This window comes from Esox lucius, chromosome 4 (genome assembly GCF_011004845.1).
Source record: "Esox lucius isolate fEsoLuc1 chromosome 4, fEsoLuc1.pri, whole genome shotgun sequence".
Taxonomy (NCBI): domain Eukaryota; kingdom Metazoa; phylum Chordata; class Actinopteri; order Esociformes; family Esocidae; genus Esox; species Esox lucius.
Window position 1 is genome coordinate 32068867 of NC_047572.1, and position 24113 is coordinate 32092979.

Below are 24113 nucleotides of genomic sequence, written 5' to 3' on the forward strand. Positions count from 1 at the left end.
TGTTGAACCACAATGGAGTTCAGAGGGTGAAGATTACTGCCAGTTTTTAAGTCCAATTTTTCTTCACCACACATGCAGTAATTTGAAATTATGGTGGCATAGTTTACTTGGCTTTTCAATTTTATTGTGTATCTATTTTCATAAAAACAACAGGTGATTCCAAGCCTGAAGGTTGATTTGCTGAAAGCTATGGTATATGAGCAGGTACAGGTTATGAGAAAATGTGTTTTGTTACTGTTCTAATTGCATGGATAACTGGTTTATAAGAGCAATAAGGCACTTCTGGTGATTATGGCAAAGCCTACTGTACTGCCAGTGAACTGTGGCTGAGGGGAGTTTCTAGATGTGTTTAATCTCCTGTTAATAAATATGCAACTCAACAACATTTGTTATATTTTCTGTCAGTTCTGCCTGTTGCAATTAGATTTAGACAAAACTTTATTCACAGTTATGTCTCCCACTACACGATAGTTAGAAGAACAAAATAATGCTTTTTTATAAATCAACAAACAGCTGGTTTCATTTTGATCAGATGCTGAGTTCTGATAATCCAAAATGCCAGGGCTTCGCCACGTATGCCTCTCATTTGGAAGTGCCCCAGCGAGGGAGGAGGCAGCAATAATGCTAACGGAACTAAAATCTGAACTTGGCAGGTGGGACCAAATTACACAATTTTACCCATAGTTTCGCAGTCACGGATTAAGCCTAGAACTAGGCTTAATCTACCTCTCTGTGTTCTTCCATAGGAATTAGTTCTGGACTAGGTTTAAGATGTGTCCTGGAAAACACCCCTTAGGGCCTAGTTTGGACACAGATTAGTCCTCAGGAAAAAGATAATCAGGCTGAGTGGAGAATTTTCGGGTCAACGTTAGCCGGCTAGCTACTTTCATGGTGCTATAACAATCCTGCAAACAAACAATGGGGAAGGTGTTTATTAGTAAATATATACTGTATCTATACAGACGGGTGACAAATGACAGTTTTTGCCAATTGCTTACACACTGAAAGTGAATGCTTAGACTTAACTTTTGTAACCATGCCTTAATTAAACAAAGGCACCAAAAGTACAAACACATTTTTCTTCTACTTTTCTTTGGGTTTTGATGTTGTTAAAACCTGCAGTAGCAGGAGAATAAGCTGCATTTATTTGTTTCTGATGCCTTTCTATTTTTGTGTTCATTGGAATGTGAGTTAGTGATGTACTGTACTGGAACAATCTTTTATAGAAGCCTGTATGAGAAAATTAAAAAGGTATACAAAGTACCAAAGACATCAGTGTGTTGCTGTTTTGAAAGAGTCATTCAAATGCTGCATATGTGTGTCATTCTGTTGCATAAATGACATTTTGAAAAAGGACTGTTAGTTTATGCCAGTGGAGTTTCATTTTGACATACTCACAGCTGTCTCCTAACAAGGGGCACATGTCGAGGTTGGAGATTTGGTGATTAGCAAACAGTCAGCTGTTGTCATCAACGTGGTGGATGAGGGAGAAATGGGCCGGAGTAAAGACCTGAGCGACATAGACAAGGGCCAAATTGTCACGGCCAGACGACCGGGTCAGAGCGTCTCTGAAACAGCAAGGCTTCTGGGGGGCTCCCACTCAGCCGTGTTGAGTCCCTACCGACAGACCGCTAAGCCGTGTTGAGTCCCTACCGACAGACCGGTCAGCAGTGTTGAGTCCCTACCGACAGACCGCTCAGCAGTGTTGAGTCCCTACCGACAGACCGGTCAGCCGTGTTGAGTCCCTACCGACAGACCGGTCAGCCGTGTTGAGTCCCTACCGACAGACCGGTCAGCGCCCATGAGGACCTGTCTACCGTCCAAAGCCCCAACAACGGGAGTCTGGGTGCCAAATACTGCAGGACACTTTCAGGGGTCTTGTGGAGTCCGTGCCTCGGCGCATCGGTGCTGTTTTGGCGGCACGTAAACGACCAGCTGCATATCAGGCAGGTGGTCATAATGTTTTGGCTCAACAGTGTAGAAATCTAATTATGTAACTAGGGATGGGTGAGTGGATGTTTAGTTTTATTTTATAACATTTCAGCAGCTTGTTTCCTTCCTGGTTTGAGAAATGATTTTCATAACTTTCCCCTTACATGGTCAGGGATTAAATGTTGTGAATACGTCCAGCCTTCATAGAGGTCTCTTTGAATAATAACCCATTTCATATCTACCCCACCTTCCTTTTCTTTACTTGGTGCGTAAATGTGGTTACTAAGATACGGCAACGTGTTGCTATGGACGTGTGGGTGTATGGAGCCAAAAGGGCTCGAGCTGAAAGAAAAAAATGTTATGAAAGGTATGCAATTGAAAGGAAGCTTAAATGTATTTTATAGAGTGAAAACAGACAGTTGATACCTCTACAAATCTGCAGCTTCGATGTCCTTATATTTCCCTGGAGATTTGGCGATGAATGAAGTGCCTGTATTTGGAGATCCAGTTAAAAGTGTCACTTGAAAGATGATGCATATTTTTTGGAACTTTGCCTAGGTAAATCAGTATTCTGTCGATTGTGATGAAAACCAAATCTCTCTGGAATGAACAAATGACCACTAGTCTCCCACGCATCAACTGGTTGCACCTTACTTCAGCCAAACGATGCCAAAACCTGTGACATTGTTGGAAATGCTCACATTGACCGTTGTACAAACCCCACACCAACATCCTTAACACGACCAATGGCTTACTGGGTTTCCGCCCCAAAACCTCAGCAAACAAGAGACGTCCCAACTCTTTACGTTCCTGGAGACGTCCCAACTCTTATCATTTTTCTGTGGGGGAAGTTATTTCTTAATTTTTCCTCATTCCCAGCACATGATGCAACATGAAGGTGATAACAGTAAAGAGAGGGAGGAGACTAGGGACAGAGGGAGGAGTCTTTAGAAAGAGGGAGGAGACTAGGGACAGAGGAAAAAAGATAAATATAGAGGGAAAATGACTGATAGAGAGATAAATATAGAAACCAAAAATATGTTCTGGTAATGTGAACAAACTGGACAAATGACAATGTGATTATCATTACCTTCACTGCAGCTCAAGAAACTTCACCAGTGTGAGCTATCCAAAATGATGACTAACTGAAAAGGTTTCTAGACAATGAACAAGGAAAAGAAGATGAAGGGAGAGAGACTCAGTGGAAGAAAAGAAACCCTACAAAATGAATGTCTAGATGCAATCTTAAATTTTAAAGCCGAAATCAAGGATAATCTAGTACCTCTTCCTCTATATCTTTCACAGTTTCTCTGTACTGTGCCTCTGCCCACACACTCTGTAGCTCTGCCACTAACCGTTATGAAACAAATCACAACCGTAACACCATTATGAAACATACCACAACCCCAACACCAAAATGAAACATAACATATTCCCAACACCTGTTTGAAACATACCATAACCCCAAGACCAAAATGAAACACAACCCCAACACTGTTATTAAACATCATAAACCAACAACATTTATTAAATACATCACAACCCTAACACCGTTATTAAACATGTAACAACCCCAACACCATATTAAACACCTCCCAAACCCAACAACATTATTAAACACCTCACAACCCCAACACTGTTATTAAACACCACACAACCCCAACACTGTTATTAAACATGTAACAACCCCAACACTGTTATTAAACACCTCACAACCCCAACACCCTCATGAAACATGTGAAAACCCCAACTCTATTTTCAACATCAGATTTTTCATCAGATTTCTATTGGTGATTGTCTTTGCTACTCTCTTGCTTTCACTGCAGCCTTTTAAAACAGCAATTTATTTTTAATATTTACAGAAAGATGTCAAACAAAACATTCTGGAATTGTCCATTGTCCTCCTCCAACTGCACTTTCACTATTTAGTGAAAATCTGATTAGATTCCATAGGGAAATACACAATTATATTTGCTATTTGCTTGTCTATTTATTCCTAACCTATGGTCCAAAATAACAGGCAGAGAAACAAAGACAGACAGAGAAAGTGAGATAAAGAGAGCGAGAGAGAGAGAGAAAAAGACAGCAGGAAAGACTGACAGAGGGTGAATGAAGAAATACTGCTGCTAGGAGGTCTCTGATGATGTCACACATCTACATCCCATCCCCATAGCAACCCAGCATCAGCACCAACTTACTGAAAAAGGAAAAAGAGAGAACTAGAGGATGAATATGTCTGTAGTGGTGTTTAACAGACAGATTGAATATGTCTGTAGTGGTATTTTAACAGACAGACTGAATATGTCTGTAGTGGTATTTAACAGAGAGGCTGAATATGTCTGTAGCGGTATTTTAACAGACAGACTAAATATGTCTGAAGTGGTATTTAACAGAGAGGCTGAATCTGTCTGTAATACCTGTATGTACAAAATTCCACATTCTAGAAAATGCACAAAGACGCTAACATGGAATCTGTTCTAAAAGTTGTCTCAACTCACTAGATACATCTCTGATCCACGAACAAGGGGGGGAAAGTGGGGGAGCTTCCCATCCTCAGCACTGGGGCATCGACTCCCTGTCATCTGAGCCCCAAGATCTAAAAATAAACCGAGTACTGGGAGAAAAAAAAAGAGAAACGTACAAGGCTATACTGGCTCTGAGAGCATCACCAACAGAAGAAGGCGGGGTGTGTGGGGGGGGTGTTTCGGTGGGGGTAGCGGTGAGTGGGTGTCGGTGTTGGTTCGCTACACATCCCCTGGTTAAGGATGTCTATGAAATCTGTCTGCATTCCCTCCAAAGCAGCAAACGGACCTGCACCTTGTATGTGTCAACACGAGCACAGAACAGGCACCTGGTAGAGACAGCCCTGTTACTGTGAATGCTCAGGCATCACTGGGACACAAGCTCCAGCCGCCATGTGTATCTCAGTCTGGTCCGGCCTCTCCCCTCCCAGACTCGGCCGTGTCAGCATTCCGACCTGTCGTACCTGCTTATAACTGCAGTAGCCCTCCGCCACTCGGTCCGACCCTCAGTCTCTTTTATCAACACTCCTTTCTTCGCACTCGCCTCGTCTTCTCTCGCTCGCGCTTCGACGCAGGAGTGGGAGGTGTTGCTAGGCGACAGATCAGCTCCTTTCTTTCAAGAAGCGGAGCACAGACCTTGATTCTCCGAGTGTAAAAACAAACACCATTAAACAAGGACCGGTATACTTCAGCACACATTTTGTTTCTCCAGAAAAGTAGTTTCAGAAACGCTCTTGTGTTTGTAATTTGGGTACAGACAGAATTATCTCCGTGGACACCTCTGTCCAATCGTCTACTTTCTAACAACTGTCGTTATCTAACAGTAACTCCTACCAGGAAAGACTCTGCAGGTTTTACCTTTGCATGAGAAATAGCCTACGTGTTGAGGCCAGAGACACAGCAGTCCACAAGCCTATCGTCAGCCAGTCCTCCACCTTACAGAACAGCAGAAACGGCAGAAACCTGTTGCCATGGGTGACACAGAACCGGTTGGCCCTTTGTGGACGCGAAAAATGTCAGTGTGTGACTGCAGTTCACCCACCAAACACATAGGTCCCTGTCATACAGACATGCTGCTGCGCGTGTCAGTGTTTTACGGGGACACACTGAGCGTCCGAATACTCAGACGACAGAAGGCCGCATTTCATTAACTGAAGTCTTCTGTAAGCGCCTCAAAGAGCCACTGGTGCCGCCGAACCTTTCACCGCCTCACATCCGCCCACCGCGTTCCCGTCTCCCGCCCGCTTCCGATAGCCACACGGGCCATCTCGTAATGGCTGCCATTGTCGGGACATGTACAACGATAAAAGTGACAGCCTTTTGATCCGGGCCACTGATCCGGGCCACTGATCCGGGCCAACATCACGTGGGACACTCTAAGTGCCTTTGAGACCGAAGGGTGGAAAAAACCCGCTCCTAGAGTACGTGATCTGTTACGCTGAGGTCATTTGCATGTGGACGCGTAGTATTTTGGGCAAAATAGCAATTCAATGTGTTCTGAATTAATCCTAGTCCAAAATGTATTTTGTAAAGTGTTATACTATAGGGGGTAAAAAATCTACACTCGCCACAACCAGGAGTCCAGATCATGTAGACACCTTTAAAACCTCCCTGGACGTGAAACGTATGACATCTGCCTAATGCCCTATATACCAACATCCATAAGAAGTTACATGGGAGAACATCTCCTTTTTTGCACTCCACCGTTGTTGGAGTTGTTGGTTAGTTCTCATCATTCAACTAACTGCTGTGACGTTGCCGCAATACAACAAGAGAGATGAACAGTCTCGAAGGCAGAAAGCATGGAGTCAGAGGACATCGGATCCACTGTTCATAAAGCAAACATTGGATTAATTCCGTCGCTCTATTTAAACATTTCTTAGAAACACTCAGGGGCGTTTCTTTAGACGTTCAACTGCGATAGACCGTATGCTCCTAGAGAATGGCGTGCGGCTACTGAACGAGTGCTGAATCATCTGTGTCGCTAGCCACGACAATATGCGGTCTCACTAAGCTCGGGCGGGAAGAGGGAATAGGTTGTGCTGATAGCAGTTGATAGCATCTGTTAGTGCAAAACATCAACGTGCCAGTGACATTGTAGAAGCTGTGCATTATCCCACCCAGTCACAACCAGGAGCATCCACTACACCACTGTACCCTTTCCAAATGGACTATATTAATGCGTAACTTCCAGCTGCAGGGAGTTTCAGGTCGTTGAAATGGAAGTTTGTGAACTCTCAACATATTGGGACCGTGACACATGTGACTCGTAAATATACGGCTATTTCGTGTCCAAAACAAAACCTCTATTCTTAAAATAGCGAGAAGTCATATAAAATAGGGACACTTCGAGTTGGGAGAGGGGGCGGGCGAGCCACAGTAGGCTACATGTGTCAGTCACCAGTAAGAGCTATTTATAGAAACGATGTAATTTATCTCTGCACTCTGTTCGGGCTGCAACAGGTTCAAGTTGAGTATTATTTAAAATATGTAGAAGACAACAAAACAGTTTGTAAAAGGTCAGATTATACTATTTTAATTTGAACAGCGGCAATGAAACACTAATGGGATAATAATTGCAATAGCCCTTTGCTTTCCTTCGAATCCGTTCAAATAATTTCCCAAAATGTTTTTCACCAATATTCTATCGTTGTCTGTCAACTGGGTAGAAATGCTTAAGAATGGTTTAGCACAAATTGCCTACCTAGATTGTATATTGAGCAAGATAAAAAAAATTGAGCAAGGGTCCGGTGTCTGATTATACTTAAACCCTATTAAGAACTGTTCGGGCTCCCATTAAGTGATGGATGTGGCTTTAAACAAAGTCAAACTCCTCAGAATGCAATCATTTAAAAACAAAAAATAAATAGGATTCTATTTGAACCTGTGGCAACGTTTTACAATGTTTCCTCAACCAAATACTGAATGTTTAGATGAAATCCACAAGGTTTGAGCCTGAAGACAGACAATTAGTCAGATTTCGACGCATCGGCCAGACATCAATCAACGCCAGCCTTACCCACATTTCACTCAAATTCCCTCCTAAGGAAGAACTTCGCGGTTTACATAACATAGGCTACAGAGCGCGATTAACCTACAAATGTCTCTCCTACAGCATCCTCTATAGGATTACCTCCCCCCCTTCCATGTCTTCACGCCTCAGCCCTTGAGGCGCTGCTCTGCCTGACAACTGAATTACAGTCAGAATGTCGGTTTCCATTCATAAAAGTGACTGAGTTTGCTGCTGTAACGATGCCCCCCGTCTCGCGTTTCGTCTTCAAGCGGACTCCCACCCATGCTAGACTATCTCTTTGCTGGAACGAGTCGTCGATAACGTCCGCATCCATCAGTGTGCTGTGTTGTTCCTCCCCGATATTGGAAGGTTTTGCGTAATGAATAACAGATAAGCATATCATGAGTGCCTGGCTAGGGATATCGCCATTAACATGCTCATAATGTATACCTTTGACAGCGTACACTTGCATTTTAGAAAGGAGAAATTGTTCCTCGGGTGCCAGACAAGAAAACACTATTTCGTATGCATCTCAGTCCCCCCCCCCCCCTCCCCCGACAAACTCCTACAGCCCCCCCGTACAGCCGGGTCGGATGACTCCATCCAAGTTTTACGTTTGTCTCCGCCCATTGCTCGGTTTTGTCCAAATCGGGCTTTTTGCGTCGCCGGAGCTCCCGATATCCAGCCTACGTCATCACTGAGTAGAGGGAAGAGCTGACGTCGGAAAAGAGTCACTGAAAGGAGAGGGTAGGAGAGGGAGGGGGAGCGGGCAGAGGGAGAGAATTTCACTATTGCTAACACTGATATGAGACATATCAATCCCCCTCCCCCACCCCGCCCCTTTCCTCTAGCCCCCCTTCTCCTTACTACGTCGGCGTTGGCGCGTTGGGAGCCCCCCTTCGTCACCGGAATCCCAGCCTATATAAGATACTTGAGAGCAGAGTCCCTCCACCAGATTTACGGGATCCGGACATCTGGGCGAAAGACGGCTACTACAGCCGCCGAATCACTCACACTCCGAACCCGGGGAGAAACATCTAGCGGCCGTCCAGCAACCTTGCTGGACGCTGTGGCAGCACCGAACAGTTTTAACGAATAGGACCAAGTCTGAAGCCTTAGGATACTCTGGATTGAGCTGAGATGAAAGACCAATAGTACAGGTTATTTCTACTGGCCTGTCTCTGACATTTCTTCCTGGGGGAAATAGATACAGAAGTCATCTGCACGCCACGGTCAATACTACTTCGCTGAGTTCCAACTTCAACTCCAGGGAATTTAGCCAACCGCTGTAACAGGCTATTATGTATCGATCCACAAAGGGAGCGTCGAAGGCTCGGCGGGACCAAATTAACGCAGAGATTCGGAATCTGAAGGACCTGCTTCCCATCACCGACGCAGACAAGGCACGACTTTCATACCTACATATCATGTCCCTTGCCTGCATGTACACAAGGAAGTCGGTCTTCTTCTCTCAAGGTAACCCTGACTCATTATAGAATGTTTGAATGAAGCGTGAAGGATATTGAAAGACTGTTGTTTAAATGCGTGTAAACTGTCATGCATGCAACTATCGACTTCACCGGTTGAATCAACAGGTGCCAATTATCTTGTCGAAAGCATATTTTTTAGGCAACATGTCAATAATGCTGTTCAGGTATACATGTTATTCAACGTTGTCTGTTTTATTTGTGTTTCGCATGTAAAAAAACGCTTTCATAGCCATGTGTCGCTATCCGAGTGCTGAAACGCGCCTTCCGCTCTCCATGGTGCTGCAAACTCAATGCGGTCTTTCAACAGCTTTTGCAGATAGCTGAAAGGTTGCATATGTGGTAGTATGAAACCCATTAGCTAGTCAGAAACACAGTTCTAACAAATATTCCATCATATTGTGCTTTTAGAGTCGGGATCGGCTGGCAGTCTAGAGGAATGCGCAAGGTTCTTGTCTTTCCACGAGCTTTCGGAGCTGGTACAAGAGCTACCAGGCTTTCTGCTTCTGCTGACCGGGGAAGGCAAGCTGCTCTACCTATCTGACAGCGTCTCCGAGCACCTCGGCCACTCCATGGTGAGTCCGTGGATACCATATCATGCCTGAATATCAAACTAGTTAGCTAATTGAATAACCTCGGTATAGCTTCCCTCCGGGATTCCACAAGGACATGCTAAAAACGAACTGCTCTTACATAATGTTTCAGGTGGACCTGGTTGCCCAGGGCGACAGTGTGTATGACATCATTGACCCAAGTGACCACTTCATCATGAGGACTAACCTGGCTCCCCTTACATCTCCTGACACAAGTAAGAAGCGCCTTTGTATTTCCGATGGTTTGAGATGGCTTGCGTTTCACTCAGATCCTTCTTGATACTCACAATGCCTCGTGCTGTGGTCCTCAGATCGCCTGTTCCGTTGTCGTTTCAACACCTCCAAGTCCGTGCGCAGGCAGAGCGCCGGGAACAAGCTGGTTTTGATCCAGGCACGCTGCCTGTCCCCTCCCATCTCCTCTGCCATGCCCAGCTCCTACTGGACATCCAACCCAGTCTGGATGTGCTTCTGTTCTCCCCTGGAGTCTCTCCCCACCAGACCCAGCCCTGGGGGGGAGCAGGCTTCCGCCGTCGCCGCCCCTGTGGCCCTGGGTGGTTTCTTCCTGGCCTCCTTCCTGTCTCAGCACAGCCGAGACATGAGGCTCCAGAACGCTCAGGACAGGTGAGGATCCCAGCTGGGCTAATGGGGCGGAGCTGCCCAGGGTGGCGTCAACACCTGTATGGTTTATGTTTGTGCGCGGTGAACCGGTAAAACTCACGCCTCCTCCCTCCGTCTCGTGTGCAGCGTCAGTGTTTATCTGGGCCTCGACGTGGACGCCCTGAGGTCCCGCTCCTGGTACAGCCTGCTACACCCACAAGACCTGACGCACGCATCCGCCCAGCACTGCAGCCTGTGTAAGTGACCCTTCAGTGACATCACACGCACACCTGCATCCACACACGCATAAACTGGCCAGCGCCGGGCGGAGCTATGCTGCGACGTCGCCGGTTCTACAGCCTGGTCCGATCCTGATGTTGGCCTTGTCTGTCCCCCCCCCCCCCACAGTGAAGGAGGGAGGAGAGGGAAGATCAGAGATGGTGGTGCGGGTGGAGACGGCTGACCACTCCTGGGTGTGGCTGTACATGGTGCTCCAGCTGGAGAGTGGAGACAGCCCCATCGTCAGCAACAACTACGTCATCAGGTACAACCTCGTGCCACATCGCTAGAGCTGCACGGGCAGGAATGGTTCCAGTGTGGGTGACTGGGAATTGTTCCAATAGGGTGACTGGGAATGGTTACAGTAGGGTGACTGGGAATGGTTACAGTAGGGTGACTGGGAATTGTTCCAATAGGGTGACTGGGAATGGTTACAGTAGGGTGACTGGGAATGGTTACAGTAGGGTGACTGGGAATGGTTACAGTAGGGTGACTGGGAATGGTTCCAATAGGGTGACTGGGAATTGTTCCAATAGGGTGACTGGGAATGGTTACAGTAGGGTGACTGGGAATGGTTACAGTAGGGTGACTGGGAATGGTTACAGTAGTGTGACTGGGAATGGTTCCAATAGGGTGACTGGGAATGGTTACAGTAGGGTGACTGGGAATGGTTCCAATAAGGTGACTGGGAATGGTTCCAGTAGGGTGACTGGCAATGGTTCCAATAGGGTGACTGGGAATGGTTCCAATAGGGTGACTGGGAATGGTTCCAATAGGGTGACTGGGAATGGTTCCAATAGGGTGACTGGGAATGGTTCCAATAGGGTGACTGGGAATGGTTCCAATAAGGTGACTGGGAATGGTTCCTGTAGGGTGACTGGGAATGGTTCCAATAGAAACATGCTAACCTGTTCCATCTCTCTTCCTGTTTTGCTGACTGTCAGTGAGGCGGAGGCTTGGTCGGTGCGACAGCAGCTAACCACGGAGCAGACCCGGTTGACACTGGTCCTGTCCACCTCCCACCAGGACAGCCTCAGCCTGTCCAGCCCGGACCAGGTGTTCACCCCCGGCAGCAGTGGCCTCTCGGCCCAGTCCTTCGACTTCAGCGTGACCCTGTCCAGCAGCGTGGGCTCCTCCGACGAGACAGGGGGCGCCGCCGCCGAGCCCATGCAGGTGGAGGGCGACCCGCGCTCCAGCATTTCTTCCCTGGAGGAGGAGGCATTCTTCCAGCAGAAGCCGGCCCCGGCCCAGACTCCCTCCGCTGCCTCCTCCCCGACCCCGGTGACCGTTGCCACGGTGGAAGACCTGGACTTCCTGACCCAGAACATTCTCCTGCCCCCCTCCTTCCAGCTGGAGCCGCCGCTGCCGGCCCTGCCCCTCCCCCTGCCCCTCCCACCGCCGCCAGCCCTCCCCCTGCCCCTCCCCCCAGTGCCCACCTCCCAGCCACAGCAGACCAAAGAAATTGTTTGCACGCCCCCCTACACCCCCCAGCTGGGCGGGGGCAGCTTCCTGTTCGGCGAGCCTCTCTTCAGCTTCGACCCCACGGGCACCACCACGCCCCCTCCCTCCGCCTCCACAGCTACAGCCACCACGTCCGTTGCCCCATCCCGCTCCCCCTCCGCGCCTCCCACTACGGCCACCAGCCCGGCTCCCCCCTCCTCTCTGTCCACCTTGCTGCCGCTGTGCTTGACCCCCCCCTCCACCAACCTCCTCTTCCCAGCCGACCAGTGCAGTGGCTCTCTGTATGAGAAGCTCCCCCCCACCCCCGACAGTCCCGGGGGCGGAGACTGTACAGTAATGACTCTGCCTGAGGTTAGGGGGCCCTTGTATGTAGATGTCCCTTTAGGGCCACTCCACTATCCCCCCGAGGGCCTCTTGACCCCAGAAGCGTCCCCTGGCAAACAGTCCTGCCTCTCCTTTTTCTCCCCGGAGAGGGAGAAGGAGAGGGCTGAGATCTCCCTCCTAGCGCAGCACATCAGCTCCCTGGCGGAGGGATTCTACCTGGATCCTCTCTTGTCCAAGCTGTCCCCCCCTTCCATGTCCCCGTCCTCCTCCCCTCCCTCCCCCTCCCTCTCGCCGTCCTTGGACACGGCTGCCGTGGACTCCATCCACGCGCTGGGGGAGTTTTACCCCGTGAAAGCATGGAGAGGCCTGGACTTCCCCTTGTTCCACGACGACGACGACGCTCTTTTTGAGGAGAGCCTCTTAGAAACACTTCTCCAAGACTTCTCCAGCTCTCCCCCTCTTTCCCCCGCCCCCTCCGTCACTCCGCCCTCACCGCCAAGCCCGGTGTGCTGGCAGCCCCCGTCCCACTTCGAGGGGATCGGCCACTTCATCCAATCGGCACGGTGTAACCCAGCGGCGGGGTGCGGGACCACATTGGCCAGCGAGGTCGGGGCGTCGTCAGAAGGGGAAGGTCCGGGGGAGGAGCCTATGGAGGTGGAGGTGGCGTCATCGCCTCTGTCCTCCTGCTCCTCAATCCCAACATCCCCTCCGCTGCGACTTACCGCCTCCCCAGCCTCCACCCCCACCACGCCCGGCGCCTCCTCCACGTCCGCCGTGCCTTGTACCCAGTCCCTCCTGGAGGAGCTGGCCTCCCTGGAACCCATGTTTGGGGCAGGAGCCTCGATCGGCCCCGGCCTAGGGCAACAACCTGAGTTGTATCAACTCCAGTGTCACCAGCCTCCACAGTGCTTCCACGAAGGTGAGAGTCAGTCAGCTCACTGGTTCTATTGTCTCTTTCTGTCCAATGAACGGATTGAGCTGTTGACCCTGAACACACCTGGCTAACACCCCCCCCCCCTCTCTCTTTCAGATGGGAGTGAAAGTGTTCCTCCGTTCTAAAATAAGTCTGTGACTTACTTCATTAAGTATGGCATATTGTCATATTTCGTGGAGCTATTTTACTGAAAAGTAAAGATTATCTAAGTGTATAAATATATACATAATGTATACTACTAAAGGACTTTAACTCCTACATGTCTACGGAGAACAAAGATTAACTTCATATTTTTGTTCATGTACTACTACTTCATGTATTTGTTATTTAACAAATGGTGCAACATTTACTTAATGGTGCAAAATATATCAACCGAATGGACTCATAACTGACTGAGTTTTGGGTCCATCCGATGCAGCTATTCAGTTACACAAGCTTCAGATTTGATCAGAGGGAGACATAACAAAATCTCTGACCTTGTAAAGCGCAGTTTAACTTCCAGACGCGCATTTGTATTCACTCGTAGTGAAAAACCTGTTGTGAACAAAAATAATTCTACAATCCTTGATATTTCAATAGAAAAGCACTAATGCAGCGCCGCAAACCCAAATCACAAAGGTGGTGAAAGTCTATGTTTACAAAATCTCTACTGAACTGGTTCAACCGCTGATAGTTGCTGACAAATGCAGACTTGATTTCGTCAATATTCAGTTTCCAGAGAGAGAGAGACCCAGTGTAATCTTATCTTGTCATCACCTTAAAGGCTTTTTCAAAAGGCACAAAGACTTCAGTCAAACTAATGAAAAACTTCCGGCACTTTCAGGTTTGGGTTAGCGGGCTGCGCATTTTTAAACGTTTAACCTCATGTTACTTTATTCATTACACGCTTGTGTATCGATGTTAATGACGTGCAAAAAATAATAATACAACACAAAAATACGTGAAGACAGACAAGATCTTGGAATGTCCACAAGGAAGAATGACGACAAAGGTTTCTGCCGAAGGGAAATCGTCTGGAAGTTACTCAACAGCTATGAGCGGTTCTGCTGTCCGCAGGACCGGCACATCGTGCAACAGACTCTGAATGTGGGCTTCTCGGGTCACTGTTCTCTTGGGCTTGGCTTGAAGGGTGGCCCTGCTGGATTTCCTTGCGGCATCAATATTTGCAATGCCGGCAACTTCCAGCGGCTCCTGGGTTCCTGGCGCGGCCATGACCTGCTCAACTCTGAACTCTATCTGAACTCTTTCTTCATGTCCATGAACCAGTGGACAGTCGCGTCGTAGCTCTTCTGGAGCAACGGTGTAATGAGACACAACAAATAAGACTTTGTGAATGAGTGTGTGATTCTTCTTTTTTGAGAGGGGTTGAAAAAAAAAATGGAAGTTTTGTTTTAAAAAATGACCTGAAAACAGTGTGAAGGGGTGCTATATCTATTCAGTTCCTCCTTAGCGACACGGCCGGAGAATGGTACTATTCCCGTGATGTCGACATGCTAACGTAGAGTTGTCTACGGTCAAGTAAAGGATTGATTCCTACATTCTAGCTATTAAATGCTAAGTTTAACATACGTGTAAGTATTATATTGCGTGTTATATTGAGAAAAAATACGATCAGTGTTCAATGCATACTGCATTATGTCTGTGGATATATGCATATGTGTTTTTTTTTTTTGAAAGGTTGTACACATTTGTACATTTGTAAGAATATATCAGTCTGTACAGCTCAGATATATTTCTATTGTTTTAGACGGACTAGAAACACACGACGGTATGTTGAAGAGCGGACATTGTGGATCAGTGTTCTCGTGTTGCTAATAAGTGTATTTGGCTGTAAAACAAATGCATTTATATTAAAGTGCACTTAAAGCGGTTGGATCTCTGTGTGTCATCGCAGTCGATCCACCTCGTCCTCCTCCTTCTACCTACGCTCATCCATCATCATCCCTCCGTCCTACCCTCCTCTCCCTCCCTCCCTCCACCCGTTTCTTCCCCTAGAGCCAGCTCCGCTCAGCAACAGCACTGACGCACACGCATGACGAGACAGCATGAGACACTATCCCACTCAGACTGACGCACACATGCACGCACACATACACACACGCGCGCGCGCGCGCACGCTCTCTCCACAACAAGGCAGTCACACACACCAGTCTACAGAGGCACTATTTCCTTTTGCTCACCCGCTCACACACATACATACTTACATACACATATACACTTACAGCGAGGCATTAACGTATACATGCTGTCACTGGGTACATACACACACTCCATACACACACACACACACACGCTCCACACACACGCGCTTCACAGCAAGGCACTCATACACAGTGGGCCTCCCACTTAAGCAGGTGCGCTTGCGCTGCCGTTGACACACACACACACACACACAATAGCGCCACTCCTATTTACAAATAGCAGCAGCCCACACGCTCTGAATGTACCTGCGACTCTGACAACGCTCTGGGATAGTGTCAAGCTCCATATATAGGCATTCCTGTGTTAGAACACTGATTCAAGCAGCCCCCGCTTTCATCACCCTTTTATTCGGGGGGGGGGGGGGGCAGAGAGAGGGATGGAGAGAGGCACAGAAAGAGAGAAAGACAGAACCAGAAAGAAAGACGGTCAGATAATGAAGAAATTATGCTTCAGGAAAATGTACCATATCTATCAATCACTGGCTCGTACACAATGAAGGCTCTGTGCTCTACACATCTCGGAGGCTTCTGGGTAAAATCACTAGATAACCGACAGACCTTGTCATATACCTGTGTAAAGGGTCCCTGTCGCCTCACCTGCGGCATTTAGATGTCAACAGTCATTCTCCAGGACTCTGAAATCTAACCTGAAAAAACTAGATCTGGAGGACGGGGTTTAGGGTGTACTAATGACGTACTGACCTTGAGATCTAAAGAGCCTTGCTCTATCATGCTTCCTGCTACCGGACATTTTCTTCCTTCCAGCTCCAAACGGGTCAGATGGGCCTCTTGGATGGGAGAGCAGTACAGCTCCCTCCTGACATCTTGTGGACAAGGAAGTTAATACATATTTCAGTATAGGAATTACAGAACCAATTTATTCAGAATCATTTATATCCTTTTAATTCAAAAATCTACAGAAATAGCATTGACAAAATAAACACCATAGACTCAATGTTTGCTACACAGCCTTTGGTTAGCCTATAGTCTTGGATGAGCTTCCTGTTGCTCAGTGAAGGCAATTTGGCCCACTATTCATCTGCGAAATGCTCCATTTATCCCAGGTTTTAAGGGTCCTCCCAACAGTTGTTTTCACATTTCTCTTTAGGTCTTCAATAGGTATTAGATCTGGACTTATTATTGACCATCAGAACAGTCCAACATGTTGTCTTGAACCAGTCCTGGGCACTTTTGAAAGCGTGTTTGAGGTTAATATCCTACTGGATGACCCATGACCTTTGATGTAGACCCAGCTTTTTGACACAGGGTTCAGTATTGTGCTCCAAATTGCCTTGGTGCTCTCCTGATAAATAAAATTGCCTTGGGGCTCTCCACACGTTCAAGGCACCGATTGGCACAGGCAGCAAAACACCAAAACATCACGGAACCTCCTCCATGTTTGACTGTGGGGTTCTCCTGGGTCTCCTACCAGTACTGGGGCTCTCCTGGGTCTCCTAGCATTACTGGGGTTCTCCTGGGTCTCCTTCCAATACTGGGGTTCTCCTGAGTATCCTACCAGTACTGGGGTTCTCCTGGGTTTTCTACCAGTACTGGGGTTCTCCTGGGTTTCCTACCAGTACTGGGGTTCTCCTGGGTTTCCTACCAGTACTGGGGTTCTCCTGGGTCTACTACTATACGACCCCCTTTCAGTGGGAATACTTGCAAGGTGCCTTTAGCACCAATTTTTATCATTAATCTATTTGGATAGGTCTTTATCAGTTTTGCACATCTGGACACAGCAAGCTTGGCACTTTCATTGCAAAATTAAGCTCTGTCAAGTTTAATTGGGATCTATGGTGAAAAATACTCTTTTGATATTCTTAATTGGATTGAGGTCCGGACATGAATTGAGCCACTCCTGGACATTGATGCGTTTGTTTTTAAGTCACAGTGTTTTTAAGCCACTGTGGCTTTGGCTGCATGGGTGGGAACATTGTCCTGCTGGAAGGTGAATATTCTCCAGTCCAGCAGGTTTTCTTCTCTGTACCTTGCAGCATCCATTTTCTCCTCTATCTTCACAAGCTTTCCAGGCCATCATGCAGAGAAGCATCCCCATATCATGATGCTGCCACCACCATGCATCATGGATAGTGTTCTCAGGATGTGCAGTGTTAGGCTTTCACCAAATTTAATGCATACTTCTCAGGCAGGAAAACTATTTTGATCTCATCAGACCATAAAATCTCAGAGTCTCCGACATGCTTTCTGGCAAACTCAAGTTTTGATTCAAGTCCTTTTAATGGCTTTCTTTTTGCCACTCATGAAGGTGACTTTCATGAAGCACATATTGTTGAAATATTCACTCAGCTGTGGAAGACTGAAACTTTTTTAGAGTTGCCAGGCCTTTTGTTGGCTTCCCTTACTATGGTACTTCTCTGACTCCGTTTCTGAGGAGGGCCTGTTCTACTCAGATTCACCGTTTTCATTTTCTCTTCATTTCTTATTGATGGACGTTATTCTGGGGATCTTTAATGCCATGAACATTTTCTTGATTTAATACTTACGCAATAATTTCCTCCTTTATATTTGCAATTAATTTAAAACTATTGGCAGACATATGTGTAGTGTGTACTTCTACTAAATATAACGCAAGAAGTTATATGGTATATTGCTTATTTGAGACAATTGTTCCGCTGCCACTTCAAGGCCAGTAGTTTACTGTGGTAATGAAGCTACAGTCCTATTTGCACTGACAGCAGGGAAAATATCTTGACTAGTTAGCTTGAATCTCATCTCATTCCCAGACACTTCATCCCAAATTTGTTGGACACCGCAGCAATTTTACTTTAGTTAGGTAATGTTATAACTTTATCTAAAATCAATCTGGCAAAATAAAAATGATGACAAAGTGGTTAGCTGCTAAGTATATTCCTTCTTTGTAGATGGCATCATTTCCACCCAATCATTAGCAGAGAGACAGTTTTAACTTGAGGTTTCTTTAAATTGAGGGCATGACAATAGTGTCTCCAACTAAAATATGTGCATATATTTCAAGATGTGGTGCATCCCTGGGAATAATCAATTTGGATCTAAAATAAAAAAAAATTACTTTAAAGAAAATGGCCACATGGCTAAACTTTCCCCCGATGAGAGATAAGTAGAGCCATATGTGGGTAAATTGTGACATTGATTATGATGAAGTAAGACAGAACATTTTCACCTCATATAGGCTAATGCTATATCAAAGCAAGAGAAATTCAACACCAAATGACTTCCTAAAGGCCAATTTTCTTCAACAAGGCCTATTTGAAATGTTCAGAACAAAATCAAGTTCAAAATGAAGAACAAAACTGACTTTTTTCCTCACAGAACCGGGCTACTGCTCAACATCCCCCTTGTCAATGCAGCAGGGGAATATGAACGTCTGCGACCTTCTGGCTGTTCCACCAAGTTTTGGCGGTTTGGGTAGTTTCTTGAGCACATGACCTCTAGGGAAGAGTCCTTCATCATTCTCTTTAAATGCGAAGGTGGGCTATCCTTTCACAGAACTCCCACGACGTTGCCTCAGAAACTTTGCACTGATGCCAGCGCCATCAACCTTCTCCACCAATCCAATGTAATCATAGGACTTGTTTTCACCCGCAACGTTTCACCATGATGAAGTCACCAGCAGACACTTTCTTGTCAGTGTCATCCTCACTCAGGTGATCTTCTGTCAAAGTCAGTGGCGTCGTTAAACGAAGCGTTAGTGTCAGTTTCTCCTGAGCTACTGTGGGCAACAGTTTTCTTGTTTTTGATGTTTTGCTTTATCTTCTCTTTTTCTGTCTTTTTATTTTCTCTGATTGGGTGCCTCATCCTGTTCCAGTTTTTCTGGTGTGTCGGTCAAGATTTTTCTTTTTACTTTCTTTCCAAATTGGCACAAAAACTGCAGATATGGCAACATTTGCAAGAGGTGGCTCAGCTTCCCCACAGGTTTGAATTACCCAGCTCTCCTCTACTCTTTGGGGACCTCCCAGAAAGGAATGCTTGGTTTTGGGTTTTACACCCATCAAAAGGTGAAATATACACCTTTTGATGGGTGTATGTTATTCACTAAAATTAAATGATGGCAAAAAAGTTCTGCAGTGAAGTCTCTGTCACAAGGCCAACCATGAATGGATGGATTTTCCAGGGTCATGCGCTTTGAGGATAGCTTCAATCTGACAAGCCTGAAACTTTGAAGTAAACTAGCATAAAAAAAAAAAACACAAAGGTGTGACTGAAAGAATATAAATAGCCAAGAAACATGATTACGAAGTCTCAGGTGTTTTCAGGTAAACATACTCCCGGAGGTTCTTCTAAATATCACCCTATTAATGTTCAACATAACTATGGGCATTGTTGTATTGTTGTAAATGATATAGGATTGGAGCAATCCAATAAAATGGCAGAAATAGTTAGGAAACAGTGATGTACAACAATCAGCCATAACATTATGACCACTGATAGGTGAAGTGAATAACACTGATAATCTTGTTATCATGGCACCTGTCAGTGGGTGGGATATATTAGGCAGCAAGTGAACATTTGGTCCTCAAAGTTGATGTGTTACAAGCAGGAAAAATGGAAGAAGGGGGACTGGTCTGACGAATCACGTTTTCTTCTACATTATGTGGATGGCCGAGTTCATATGAGTCTCTTACCTGGATGTACTACAGGAAGACAGAGACCTACGCTTAACGAAGCCACTGGTGTCTCCAATGTCATTTCTATAGAGTGTGAACAACAGATGATCGAAAATAAAGCCCTGGGCCCAGTTACTATATATTTTTTTATTTGGATCAGAGTGATCTGGATTTGGAAATCCCATGTTTTGCTATCCAGGCTCAGGTGAAATCTTTTTTTTTTTCAAAATAAACATTGGATCGGGTCACCCTGATCCAGATACCTTTTCAAGATGACCAAATCCAGTAATCTAAAGTGCTCTGAATGGGAGTACGTTTCACAATGCATTCTACTAGCTATGTAAAGAACAACAGATAGAACAGCCAGCGTGCTTTTATTTGAAGAGACTGCTGTTTTGACTTCGGTGAAAATCCAACATCTTCCTCAATAACCAATAATTACTGGTTCTACCAGTGAGAATCCACCTTCTTCCTCAATGACTAATAACTACTGGTTCTACCAGTGAGAATCCACCTTCTTCCTCAATGACTAATAACTACTGGTTCTACCAGTGAGAATCCACCTTCTTCCTCAATGACTAATAACTACTGGTTCTACCAGTGAGAATCCACCTTCTTCCTCAATGACTAATAACTACTGGTTCTACCACTGAGAATCCACCTTCTTCCTCAATCACTAATAACTGCTGGTTCTACCAGTGAGAATCCACCTTCTTCCTCAATGACTAATAACTACTGGTTCTACCAGTGAGAATCCACCTTCTTCCTCAATGACTAATAACTACTGGTTCTACCAGTGAGAATCCACCTTCTTCCTCAATGACTAATAACTACTGGTTCTACCAGTGAGAATCCACCTTCTTCCTCAATGACTAATACATACTGGTTCTACCAGTGAGAATCCACCTTCTTCCTCAATGACTAATAACTACTGGTTCTACCAGTGAGAATCCACCTTCTTCCTCAATGACTAATAACTGCTGGTTCTACCAGTGAGAATCCACCTTCTTCCTCAATGACTAATAACTGCTGGTTCTACCAGTGAGAATCCACCTTCTTCCTCAATGACTAATAACTACTGGTTCTACCAGTGAGAATCCACCTTTTTCCTCAATAACTGGTTCATCTCTGATGATTGTGTCATTGTAATTAATATAAAGTGATGGTTGTATTATTTGACAAATTTTAAAGTTGTATTAGATTTTGTTCCTGAAATCCAACCTGAATCCAACCTTCTGCTGGGATCAGGATAATCCAGAATTTTTATTTGTTCAAAGGTTTCCCAATCCTACTAAAAGGTTTGAACACATACTACAGGTTGCATCCAGATCAAACCAAGACTGGATTACATGATCTAATCTGATTTCAGAAACCTTTTTTCTTCTTTTGAACAACAATTTTCAAAGCTTGATCCAATCCATTAGCCGAAATCCGATTTAAATTACTTCTGAACAACTGCGGCCTGGGATTAACCTGTATGCTCTTCCAGAAATTCAAACTCGACAATTTTAGTCACAATAGTCAGAATTCTATCACAGACCCGAAACTACATGCCAGCGTCATCACTTGAGCCTAATGACAAGGCTGTTGACAGCTCATTGAATTAAAGCTGCACATTTCAACTCATCAAATAATCATTTGTGGTTGCAGTCAGTGCTACACCTTGGTCTAAACACTGACTGGTGCATATTTAAAATAAAAATTTCAGTAAGCAAAGAGCTCACCATATGTTCTTTTGCTAAACAAGATCATTTAGAAGTGTGGCCATAAATGTAACAGTTCTTATGGAGAACAGACCATTAGCAGTTTTCCATACTTTTTTTGGCTGTACTATGCCAGAGATTAGATAAAAATATGGTCCAGTGAGCCAGCAATAAACAATGATGCACCTTCAGGTAAACCTCTCGTTTTTATCTATAGCTATCATGGCATACAGCTAGCGAGACATTAAGGACTTAATTTTCTGTAAACCGGAGAAAACAAAAACATTTACCATAGTTTTAGGGGCACATAAGAAATGGCATGTGTAGAATCTTGGGAAATGGGCTATAACACTGCATAAATGCCTCTCCGCCCCATGACTTCATTGCAGTTACCATGGCAGAGGAAAAAGAAGGTGCTTCAGGGATTACAAATAAAATGTTGTCTGGCATAAGCAAACCAAGTATATCTGCAAAATATACATTAATAACACTTATAGATCTGTCCACATTCAAAAGACGCCCTTTTCCTTTCTTGACACCCATCGTGAATAAAAAGCAGTGGAGGCAAAGTAAATATATGGTTTCAGAAGTGCAGCCAGAACACTGTCATAAGGGACACAGACTTAGTTTGACAGATGGCAAGTACAAGATGCGGCAACTTTTTTCCTATATTCCTTTAATACAGTGAGTTGGCATGGTTTGACGCCAATTCTGAGATTGCTTGAAACCTACTGAGCATAAAAAAGATTTTCATAAACTCTGCAGACAAACCATTCATTTTTCTTGACTGAAATATAAACGAATAACCTTAACAATGCCAGAAATGTTTATTTGGCTAAGAAATACAAAAAGCAAGATGACTGTGTTCATCTGGGTGGCATGTTGACCAGAGAAGGGCAATGTTTATAAATACAACTATGTTTGATTGGGGGGCGGGGGGGGGGGGGTCATTTCTTCTTCACGGGCGTTGGCTCTCCTGCTGCCGCAGCCTCTGCTCTCAATCGTTCCTCCTTCTCCTCCAGGAAGGCCTTGTACTCCTCTGCTGACAAACTGGTGATGGCAGGAGAAAAAGGAAAAGGAGAATGAAGAGGGGAGAGGGAGAGAGAGAGACACAGAGAGAGAGAGAGAGCAATAACAATGTGAATGAAACAGTTTCAGTGATAAATGTGTTTAATTGAATAAATGAGCGTAATCCTCTCCGGATTGTGGAAGTGCTACTCATATCTGTATTTAACAGGTACACTACTCATATCTGTATTTAACAGGTACGCTACTCATATCTGTATTTAACAGGTACACTACTCATATCTGTATTTAACAGGTACGCTACTCATATCTGTATTTAACAGGTACGCTACTCATATCTGTATTTAACATTTACACTACTCATATCTGTATTTAACAGGTACACTACTCATATCTGTATTTAACAGGTACGCTACTCATATCTGTATTTAACAGGTACACTACTCATATCTGTATTTAACAGTTACACTTACTCATATCTGTATTTAACAGTTACACTACTCATATCTGTATTTAACAGGTACGCTACTCATATCTGTATTTAACAGGTACACTACTCATATCTGTATTTAACAGGTACACTACTCATATCTGTATTTAACAGTTACACTACTCATATCTGTATTTAACAGGTACACTACTCATATCTGTATTTAACAGTTACACTACTCATATCTGTATTTAACAGTTACACTACTCATCTCTGTATTTAACAGGTACGCTACTCATATCTGTATTTAACAGGTACACTACTCATATCTGTATTTAACAGGTACACTACTCATATCTGTATTTAACAGTTACACTACTCATATCTGTATTTAACAGTTACACTACTCATCTCTGTATTTAACAGTTACACTACTCATATCTGTATTTAACAGTTACACTAATCATATCTGTTTTTAACAGTTACACTACTCATATCTGTATTTAACAGTTTTCAATGACAGTTCAATGACACGTGCAGTACCAGTGGTAATGTGTGCCCCAGGGCAATACTGTGTAAATTATTACATGAGAAAGACATGGAGCACTTTGAGTGAGGGGGAAGGCCTTACTCGTCCACAATCTTGATGCCTAACGAGCGAGCCGAGCCAATGATACTCTTGACGACCGTCTCCAGGGAAGCATTCCGGATCTTGAACGCCTCATCCTGGGCCTTGACCTGAGCAATCTCATACACGGCCCTCACAGACACCATACCAGCCGTCTCATGTCCTAGAGGGAGAGAGAGACGAGACGGGGGACGAGACGGGGGGATGGAGGCGGGGTAGAGAGAGAGGGAGACAGAGGGTGAGAGAGACCCAAATGGAAATAAGGAGAATGAAAGAGTAAAGGTAGACCAGAAGGAGCAGAGGGGGGAAGCAAGAGAAAAGTTAAGGAGCCAAAAGAAGGGCAGTGGGGTGGGGGAGGAGGGGGGTAGTAGTGATTGAA

General features: G+C 45.3%; 2 protein-coding genes across 3 annotated transcripts in view; one reads left to right on the forward strand and one right to left on the reverse strand.

Annotated features, from left to right (window-relative positions):
• Window positions 1-8433: 8433 nt before the first annotated feature.
• On the forward strand, window positions 8434-15012 carry npas4a (neuronal PAS domain protein 4a). Of its 2 annotated transcripts, XM_029119411.2 has the most exons (8): window positions 8434-8943; window positions 9366-9529; window positions 9660-9762; window positions 9859-10168; window positions 10292-10401; window positions 10553-10688; window positions 11368-13127; window positions 13239-15012. In XM_029119411.2, exons 1-8 carry the CDS (start codon window positions 8769-8771, stop codon window positions 13265-13267), a joined length of 2787 nt encoding a protein of 928 aa, XP_028975244.2. In that variant the 5' UTR covers window positions 8434-8768; the 3' UTR covers window positions 13268-15012. The 2 variants fall into 2 exon arrangements, with proteins under 2 accessions (XP_028975244.2, XP_028975243.2); XM_029119410.2 differs by lacking the exon at window positions 13239-15012 and having other exon boundaries at window positions 11368-13220.
• Window positions 15013-21837: 6825 nt separating this feature from the next.
• Window positions 21838-24113, reverse strand: part of mrpl11 (mitochondrial ribosomal protein L11) — a 34117-nt gene continuing 31841 nt past the window's right edge. Inside the window, exons 5-6 of the mRNA XM_013133693.4 lie at window positions 23738-23897; window positions 21838-22700 (exon numbers count right to left, since the gene is read on the reverse strand). Coding sequence (XP_012989147.1) covers window positions 22598-22700; window positions 23738-23897 — 263 coding nt within the window. The 3' untranslated portion in view covers window positions 21838-22597. The remainder of the gene's footprint in view (window positions 22701-23737; window positions 23898-24113) is intronic.